The sequence below is a fragment of the Pimephales promelas genome, chromosome 3, assembly GCF_988280905.1.
Source record: "Pimephales promelas chromosome 3, fPimPro1.hap1.1, whole genome shotgun sequence".
NCBI classification, from domain to species: Eukaryota; Metazoa; Chordata; class Actinopteri; order Cypriniformes; family Leuciscidae; genus Pimephales; species Pimephales promelas.
In genome coordinates, this window is record NC_142771.1 from 49,798,856 (window position 1) to 49,808,799 (window position 9,944).

Below are 9,944 nucleotides of genomic sequence, written 5' to 3' on the forward strand. Positions count from 1 at the left end.
CTGCCGAGCCAGAGACGCTTCACGTCACTTCTGGCGAGCCAGAGACGCTTCACGTCACTTCTGCCGAGCCAGAGACACGTCACTTCACTTCTGCCGAGCCAGAGACGCTTCATGTCACTTCTGCCGAGCCAGAGACGCTTCACGTCACTTCTGCCGAGCCAGAGACACTTCATGTCACTTCTGGCGAGCCAGAGACGCTTCATGTCACTTCTGCCGAGCCAGAGACGCTTCACGTCACTTCTGCCGAGCCAGAGACGCTTCACGTCACTTCTGCCGAGCCAGAGACACTTCATGTCACTTCTGGCGAGCCAGAGACGCTTCATGTCACTTCTGCCGAGCCAGAGACGCTTCACGTCACTTCTGCCGAGCCAGAGACACTTCACGTCACTTCTGGCGAGCCAGAGACGCTTCATGTCACTTCTGCCGAGCCAGAGACGCGTCACTTCACTTCTGCCGAGCCAGAGACGCTTCACGTCACTTCTGCCGAGCCAGAGAAGCTTCATGTCACTTCTGCCGAGCCAGAGACACGTCACTTCACTTCTGCCGAGCCAGAGACGCTTCATGTCACTTCTGCCGAGCCAGAGACGCTTCACGTCACTTCTGCCGAGCCAGAGACACTTCATGTCACTTCTGGCGAGCCAGAGACGCTTCATGTCACTTCTGCCGAGCCAGAGACGCTTCACGTCACTTCTGCCGAGCCAGAGACACTTCACGTCACTTCTGGCGAGCCAGAGACGCTTCATGTCACTTCTGCCGAGCCAGAGACACGTCACTTCACTTCTGCCGAGCCAGAGATGCTTCATGTCACTTCTGCCGAGCCAGAGACGCTTCACGTCACTTCTGGCGAGCCAGAGACGCTTCACTTCACTTCTGCCGAGCCAGAGACGCTTCATGTCACTTCTGCCGAGCCAGAGACGCTTCATGTCACTTCTGCCGAGCCAGAGACACGTCACTTCACTTCTGCCGAGCCAGAGACGCTTCATGTCACTTCTGCCGAGCCAGAGACGCTTCACGTCACTTCTGCCGAGCCAGAGACGCTTCACGTCACTTCTGGCGAGCCAGAGACGCTTCACGTCACTTCTGCCGAGCCAGAGACACGTCACTTCACTTCTGCCGAGCCAGAGACGCTTCATGTCACTTCTGCCGAGCCAGAGACGCTTCACGTCACTTCTGCCGAGCCAGAGACACTTCATGTCACTTCTGGCGAGCCAGAGACGCTTCATGTCACTTCTGCCGAGCCAGAGACGCGTCACTTCACTTCTGCCGAGCCAGAGACGCTTCACGTCACTTCTGCCGAGCCAGAGACGCTTCACGTCACTTCTGCCGAGCCAGAGACGCTTCACGTCACTTCTGCCGAGCCAGAGACACTTCATGTCACTTCTGGCGAGCCAGAGACGCTTCATGTCACTTCTGCCGAGCCAGAGACGCTTCACGTCACTTCTGCCGAGCCAGAGACACTTCACGTCACTTCTGGCGAGCCAGAGACGCTTCATGTCACTTCTGCCGAGCCAGAGACGCGTCACTTCACTTCTGCCGAGCCAGAGACGCTTCACGTCACTTCTGCCGAGCCAGAGAAGCTTCATGTCACTTCTGCCGAGCCAGAGACACGTCACTTCACTTCTGCCGAGCCAGAGACGCTTCATGTCACTTCTGCCGAGCCAGAGACGCTTCACGTCACTTCTGGCGAGCCAGAGACGCTTCACTTCACTTCTGCCGAGCCAGAGACGCTTCATGTCACTTCTGCCGAGCCAGAGACGCTTCACGTCACTTCTGCCGAGCCAGAGACGCTTCACGTCACTTCTGCCGAGCCAGAGACGCTTCATGTCACTTCTGGCGAGCCAGAGACGCTTCATGTCACTTCTGGCGAGCCAGAGACGCTTCATGTCACTTCTGCCGAGCCAGAGACGCTTCATGTCACTTCTGCCGAGCCAGAGACGCTTCATGTCACTTCTGGCGAGCCAGAGACGCTTCATGTCACTTCTGCCGAGCCAGAGACACTTCATGTCACTTCTGGCGAGCCAGAGACGCGTCACTTCACTTCTGCCGAGCCAGAGACGCTTCACGTCACTTCTGCCGAGCCAGAGACACTTCATGTCACTTCTGGCGAGCCAGAGACGCTTCATGTCACTTCTGCCGAGCCAGAGACGCGTCACTTCACTTCTGCCGAGCCAGAGACGCTTCACGTCACTTCTGCCGAGCCAGAGACACGTCACTTCACTTCTGCCGAGCCAGAGACGCTTCATGTCACTTCTGCCGAGCCAGAGACGCTTCACGTCACTTCTGCCGAGCCAGAGACACTTCATGTCACTTCTGGCGAGCCAGAGACGCTTCATGTCACTTCTGCCGAGCCAGAGACGCTTCACGTCACTTCTGCCGAGCCAGAGACACTTCACGTCACTTCTGGCGAGCCAGAGACGCTTCATGTCACTTCTGCCGAGCCAGAGACACTTCACGTCACTTCTGCCGAGCCAGAGACGCTTCACGTCACTTCTGGCGAGCCAGAGACGCTTCATGTCACTTCTGCCGAGCCAGAGACACTTCATGTCACTTCTGCCGAGCCAGAGACGCTTCACGTCACTTCTGCCGAGCCAGAGACACTTCACGTCACTTCTGCCGAGCCAGAGAAGCTTCATGTCACTTCTGCCGAGCCAGAGACGCGTCACTTCACTTCTGCCGAGCCAGAGACGCTTCATGTCACTTCTGCCGAGCCAGAGACGCTTCACGTCACTTCTGCCGAGCCAGAGACACGTCACTTCACTTCTGCCGAGCCAGAGACGCTTCATGTCACTTCTGCCGAGCCAGAGACGCTTCACGTCACTTCTGGCGAGCCAGAGACGCTTCACTTCACTTCTGCCGAGCCAGAGACGCTTCACTTCACTTCTGCCGAGCCAGAGACGCTTCATGTCACTTCTGCCGAGCCAGAGACGCTTCACTTCACTTCTGCCGAGCCAGAGACGCTTCACGTCACTTCTGGCGAGCCAGAGACGCTTCACTTCACTTCTGCCGAGCCAGAGACGCTTCATGTCACTTCTGCCGAGCCAGAGACACTTCATGTCACTTCTGGCGAGCCAGAGACGCTTCATTTTACTTCTGCCGAGCCAGAGACGCTTCATGTCACTTCTGCCGAGCCAGAGACACTTCATGTCACTTCTGGCGAGCCAGAGACGCTTCATGTCACTTCTGCCGAGCCAGAGACGCGTCACTTCACTTCTGCCGAGCCAGAGACGCTTCACGTCACTTCTGCCGAGCCAGAGACACTTCACGTCACTTCTGGCGAGCCAGAGACGCTTCACGTCACTTCTGCCGAGCCAGAGACGCTTCACGTCACTTCTGCCGAGCCAGAGACGCTTCATGTCACTTCTGGCGAGCCAGAGACGCTTCATGTCACTTCTGCCGAGCCAGAGACACTTCATGTCACTTCTGGCGAGCCAGAGACGCTTCATGTCACTTCTGCCGAGCCAGAGACGCTTCACTTCACTTCTGCCGAGCCAGAGACGCTTCACGTCACTTCTGCCGAGCCAGAGACACTTCACGTCACTTCTGGCGAGCCAGAGACGCTTCACGTCACTTCTGCCGAGCCAGAGACGCTTCACGTCACTTCTGCCGAGCCAGAGACACTTCACGTCACTTCTGCCGAGCCAGAGACGCTTCACGTCACTTCTGCCGAGCCAGAGACACTTCACGTCACTTCTGCCGAGCCAGAGAAGCTTCACGTCACTTCTGCCGAGCCAGAGACGCTTCACGTCACTTCTGCCGAGCCAGAGAAGCTTCACGTCACTTCTGCCGAGCCAGAGACGCTTCACGTCACTTCTGCCGAGCCAGAGACGCTTCACGTCACTTCTGCCGAGCCAGAGACGCTTCACGTCACTTCTGCCGAGCCAGAGACGCTTCATGTCACTTCTGCCGAGCCAGAGACGCTTCACGTCACTTCTGCCGAGCCAGTGTCTAAAGACAAGATGGCCGCCTCCAAGCCAGTGTCTAAAGACAAGATGGCCGCCTCCAAGCCAGTGTCTAAAGACAAGATGGCCGCCTCCAAGCCAGTGTCTAAAGACAAGATGGCCGATTCAGAGACTGTTGAAATCACTTCTGCTGATCCAGATTCTGTTCACGTCACCACCTTCGAGCCAGTGTCTACGGACAAGATGGCCGCCTCCAAGCCAGTGTCTACGGACAAGATGGCCGCCTCCAAGCCAGTGTCTACGGACAAGATGGCCGCCTCCAAGCCAGTGTCTACGGACAAGATGGCCGCCTCCAAGCCAGTGTCTACGGACAAGATGGCCGCCTCCAAGCCAGTGTCTCCGGACAAGATGGCCGTCCCAGTGTCTCCGGACAAGATGGCCGACCCAGTGTCTCCGGACAAGATGGCCGACCCAGTGTCTGTTCCTGAGTTTGTTTCTGTGTTTATGACCATTTCTGTTCTAGTGTCTGTTCCTGAGCCGGTGTCTGTTCCTGAGCTGGTGTCTGGTCCCGAGCCGGTGTCTGGTCCTGAGAGGGCATCACCGCCCAGGCCGCCCAAGGGGTCTTCACCGCCGTGGCCGCCCGAGGGGTCTTCACAGCCGTGGCCACCCGAGGGGTCTTCACCGCCGTGGCCGCCCGAGGAGCCTGCTCTGCCCTGGCCGCCTGCACAGCCTGCTCCGCCCTGGTCGCCTGCTCCTCTTCTGCTCCACGGACCTGGTCCTCCATCCCGCCTCCGCTCCACCACCCACCTGGACAGTTTTGTTTGTTTGTTTGTTTTGAGCGTCTGGAAGCCGCTCTTTGGGGTGGGGCTATGTGACGATCACCAGTTGGAGTGCCCCAGAGAATCACCAGAGGGCACTCCACATCTGAACTGATCACTCCCACCAGAACTCCGTTTCCCATAATGCCTCTTCCCTGTGACTGATTACACACACACCTGCACCTCATTTCAGACTGCCTATATAAGCTACACTCATACAAGGACTCTTTGCGAAGTATTGCATTGCCACGGCTTGTAATTTCTGAGCGTGTTATCCTGTTTCTGGTTTCTCTGGTTTTGATCCTGGTTTGTTTCCTGACTTCTGCCTGTTTGCTGCCTGCCCTGATCTTCTGCCTGTTACCTGACGACTCTCTGCGCTCATTCTCTGATATCCCTGTTTTGCTGTTTCCTGACCCCTGCCTGTTTGATGATTCTAAATAAAGCTGCACATGGATCTCATCTCGTCTCCAGCTTCGTAACAGTTGCTCACGTGACGGTCCTGCTCGACGCTACGCGCGGCTACTGCTTGCGGTGTGAATGAACGCACTCATTGATTAACATGCCGAAAGGCATAGAGCAGGAGCCGGTCTTGACACGGGGTTCAGCCATAGCTATGTTGTTTCTAGCAAAACGTTAGGCTAGCGGTGCGTCTATGCATAGCCAAAAAATAATAATGAAAAATTGATATTGCGTTTCTAAAAATCGATACAGTATTGCAAAATAAAATATCCTGATACTCAAGTGTATCGATTTTTTCTTACACCCCTATTAAAAATGTATCTACATTTGAGCCCGACCGATACAAACATTTTTGGGGGTTTTAAAATCCGATATTCCGATATATCGGCCGATATTTTTTTTTTTTTTTAAATATTGTTGGATTTCACACACGGGTAAAAGAAAAGCTAACTTTTCTGCACAAGATACATTTGATACTTTTTCTCTATGTCTAAATGTTCACTCCTCGCAAGTATAACTTACATTTTACAATGCAGGGACTGTAACTAGAGATATGCGAGTTATAAATACAGTAATCATTACTTTATTTAGGCGGAAAGAGTTCATTGTGGTTTCCAAGCTCATTAATGTTAACGTTAGCGGTCTTCCACTGATGATAGTGGCATTAGCTAACTTTGTGGTTAGCTAGTCTATGATGAGGCATAATTTAGCAATAGATAACATCATACTGCAAATTGTAAAACATACATTTTCAATATAACAGGCTAAGGAGAGATGATTGAAGTGTGTTTCATCCGTTTTTATTTTATTTTTTAAATATTAATTTATTATAACTGCCAATACCGATATTTTGGAAAATGCCTAATATCGGCCGGCCGATATATCGGTCTGGCTCTAATCTAAATTCCGTCATATGCTCTCATTGACAAATGCGGAACAGTAGTTCATGCGTTCATGACATCAAGGCTAGATTATTGTAATGCTCTACTGGGAGGTTGTCCTACACGCTTAATAAACAGACTTCAGCTAGTCCAAAACCCAGCAGCTTGAGTTCTTACCAGAACCAGGAAGTATGATTAGATTAATCTAATTGATTAGATTATGATTAGATTAATCTAGACCTAATCTAGCATAGATTAGGTCAGCTGGAACCGGGAACACTTCCCATAAATACTGATGTACTCGTTACGTCATAAGAAGAATAGCATCTACGCTAATATTAGTCTCTCTGTTTATTCTGAGGTTTACTGCAGTCTGCCAGATCCAGGTCGTATCCAGGTCTGATGAAGGACCATCACATGAACACGACGACAACACATCCCTGCAGTGCCAGCCTCATAAACACTGTGAAGGTCTCATGGACACCTCAACAAACTCATCTCCACACCGGCATGTGGATGACTCCGACCTTAACCAGATGAACTGTATAAATACTGTAAAAGTCCTGATCTCATCTGACTTCTGCCTGTTTGCTGCCTGCCCTGATCTTCTGCCTGTTACCTGACGACTCTCTGCGCTCATTCTCTGATATCCCTGTTTTGCTGTTTCCTGACCCCTGCCTGTTTGATGATTCTAAATAAAGCTGCACATGGATCTCATCTCGTCTCCAGCTTCGTAACAGTTGCTCACGTGACGGTCCTGCTCGACGCTACGCGCGGCTACTGCTTGCGGTGTGAATGAACGCACTCATTGATTAACATGCCGAAAGGCATAGAGCAGGAGCCGGTCTTGACACGGGGTTCAGCCATAGCTATGTTGTTTCTAGCAAAACGTTAGGCTAGCGGTGCGTCTATGCATAGCCAAAAAATAATAATGAAAAATTGATATTGCGTTTCTAAAAATCGATACAGTATTGCAAAATAAAATATCCTGATACTCAAGTGTATCGATTTTTTCTTACACCCCTATTAAAAATGTATCTACATTTGAGCCCGACCGATACAAACATTTTTGGGGGTTTTAAAATCCGATATTCCGATATATCGGCCGATATTTTTTTTTTTTTATTAAATATTGTTGGATTTCACACACGGGTAAAAGAAAAGCTAACTTTTCTGCACAAGATACATTTGATACTTTTTCTCTATGTCTAAATGTTCACTCCTCGCAAGTATAACTTACATTTTACAATGCAGGGACTGTAACTAGAGATATGCGAGTTATAAATACAGTAATCATTACTTTATTTAGGCGGAAAGAGTTCATTGTGGTTTCCAAGCTCATTAATGTTAACGTTAGCGGTCTTCCACTGATGATAGTGGCATTAGCTAACTTTGTGGTTAGCTAGTCTATGATGAGGCATAATTTAGCAATAGATAACATCATACTGCAAATTGTAAAACATACATTTTCAATATAACAGGCCAAGGAGAGATGATTGAAGTGTGTTTCATCCGTTTTTATTTTATTTTTTAAATATTAATTTATTATAACTGCCAATACCGATATTTTGGAAAATGCCTAATATCGGCCGGCCGATATATCGGTCTGGCTCTAATCTAAATTCCGTCATATGCTCTCATTGACAAATGCGGAACAGTAGTTCATGCGTTCATGACATCAAGGCTAGATTATTGTAATGCTCTACTGGGAGGTTGTCCTACACGCTTAATAAACAGACTTCAGCTAGTCCAAAACCCAGCAGCTTGAGTTCTTACCAGAACCAGGAAGTATGATTAGATTAATCTAATTGATTAGATTATGATTAGATTAATCTAGACCTAATCTAGCATAGATTAGGTCAGCTGGAACCGGGAACACTTCCCATAAATACTGATGTACTCGTTACGTCATAAGAAGAATAGCATCTACGCTAATATTAGTCTCTCTGTTTATTCTGAGGTTTACTGCAGTCTGCCAGATCCAGGTCGTATCCAGGTCTGATGAAGGACCATCACATGAACACGACGACAACACATCCCTGCAGTGCCAGCCTCATAAACACTGTGAAGGTCTCATGGACACCTCAACAAACTCATCTCCACACCGGCATGTGGATGACTCCGACCTTAACCAGATGAACTGTATAAATACTGTAAAAGTCCTGATCTCATCTGACTTCTGACCTAAAATGTTGCCTAAATCAAAACCATACATTGTTAGTTTGTTGGCCAAAGGAGGACTGAGACTGAGTCTGGTTTCTCCCAAGGCTTTTTTTTTCTCCATTCTGTCCCTGATGGAGTTTTGGTTCCTTGCCACTGTCGCCTTTTTCACCTTCCTTCGCCTTTGTCGCCATTGGCTTTTGTCTTGCTTAGTTTGGGACATTTAAAATTTAATTTTGAATTTAACAATACTAATACAACATTATTTTCCTGTTATCTCTGTTAAGCTGCTTTGCAATAGAGATGTTGTCGTATTTACATTTTACAATGTTTGTACACATTGAATTTTGTTTTGACTGGCTCAAAGCCATGACAAATAGAGTGCATAGTGAAGTCAGTGTGGTTGCATTAATTAAAAATATGTATTGATTAACATAAAAAAAATCTGTAAAACAAAAAACAAAACAAAACAAAGCTTATCTGGGTAAGAGGCATGAGTGATTGTGTTTAAAGCATAGAAAACAGTATAATCTAAACAATATAAATCGAATCTCAAACAAATAACCTATCTAGTTCTCTCTCCTTATACACTAACAAAGCAATGTTTTTTAGAAGAAAGAAGAGGTGGACACAGTTCTCTCGATGAGTCTCAGTAGCAGGAAGAGCTGGAGACCCGTAACTCTGTGTCAATATTAAAGGAGAAAAAATAATGTGTGGACTGCTACAAAAAATATTATTCTTCAGTATTGTGGTCTTGTTTTCCAGAGCAAAAATCTAAACATCTTTAAATCCTTTAAAACGATTTCTGGAAATCAATTTCAGTCTGACTGCTGCGCTCAGATTTTGTGTGTTTTATGTGACTCTCACGACACGCACAAATCGGATCTGAACGGTGTGGACATCAATAATTTTAGATCAGATTCTAGTCGGATACACAAATAAACTGATTTAGACTGACAATGTGAACGTAGCCTTAAAGGTGCATTGCATATTTAGGAGGACCTGTTGACAGAAATACCATATTATTTACATAACTAAGTTTTCAGTGATGTATAAAGACCTTACATAATGAATATTATGTTTTCATTTCCTAAGAATGAGCCATTTCTGTCTACACACACTGCGAGTTCCCTAACATTGCAATGTGCTGACATTCTTCATTTAATTTTTCCTCCTCCCTTCATTTTTATAGGGGAAATATAAGTATACTTTATAAGTATATTTTTCAGAAAACATGACTTCTTAAGTAATTTTGCTTCTCATTAATGTAAGATTTTTTTAAAAAAAAATATTTGTACTGGAGAACAATACAAAAATACTGAGGAAGAAAATCATCATCTTTTACAGTGTGAAAATAAAAAAGCAGGTGAAATATTCTTACCTGGATACTCATGTAGAGTTTTGTCTTGTTGAAAATGTTAAATGGTTTAAATGAGTCTGACCGACATTTAATTAGCTATTTAAAGGAGGCGTACACATAAGAATTAGATAATGATTGACAAGTGTCAATGTGTGGGTTTTGTGTCTTGTTCCTTGTTCCTTGTTCTTGTTCGTCATGTGATTCTGTCATGCGTCTTGTCATTTATTAGTTAAATTTGTCAAAGGTGTTCCTTGTCTTGAAATTAGTCTGTGTAGTGTTGAATGTTTGTTCCAGGTTCTTGTTTTGAGTTCTGAATTCCACACCACCTTATGTTTTTGCTTTGTTCAATCTTGTCTTATTCAGTAAA

At 47.5% G+C, this 9,944-nt stretch overlaps 1 protein-coding gene across 2 annotated transcripts in view; it reads right to left on the reverse strand.

Moving 5' to 3' along the window:
- The window catches only part of LOC120477437 (uncharacterized), a 48,721-nt gene extending 39,071 nt beyond the window's left edge, over window positions 1-9,650 (reverse strand). Inside the window, exon 1 of one of the 2 annotated variants that reach the window (XM_089128983.1) lies at window positions 9,599-9,650. Coding sequence is in view for 1 of the 2 variants with exons in the window: in XM_089128984.1 (XP_088985110.1) it covers window positions 9,599-9,610 (12 nt within the window). In the remaining variant the exon portion in view is untranslated. The remainder of the gene's footprint in view (window positions 1-9,598) is intronic. The other variant, XM_089128984.1, reaches the window with a different exon arrangement.
- Between the last annotated feature and the right edge of the window lie 294 nt (window positions 9,651-9,944).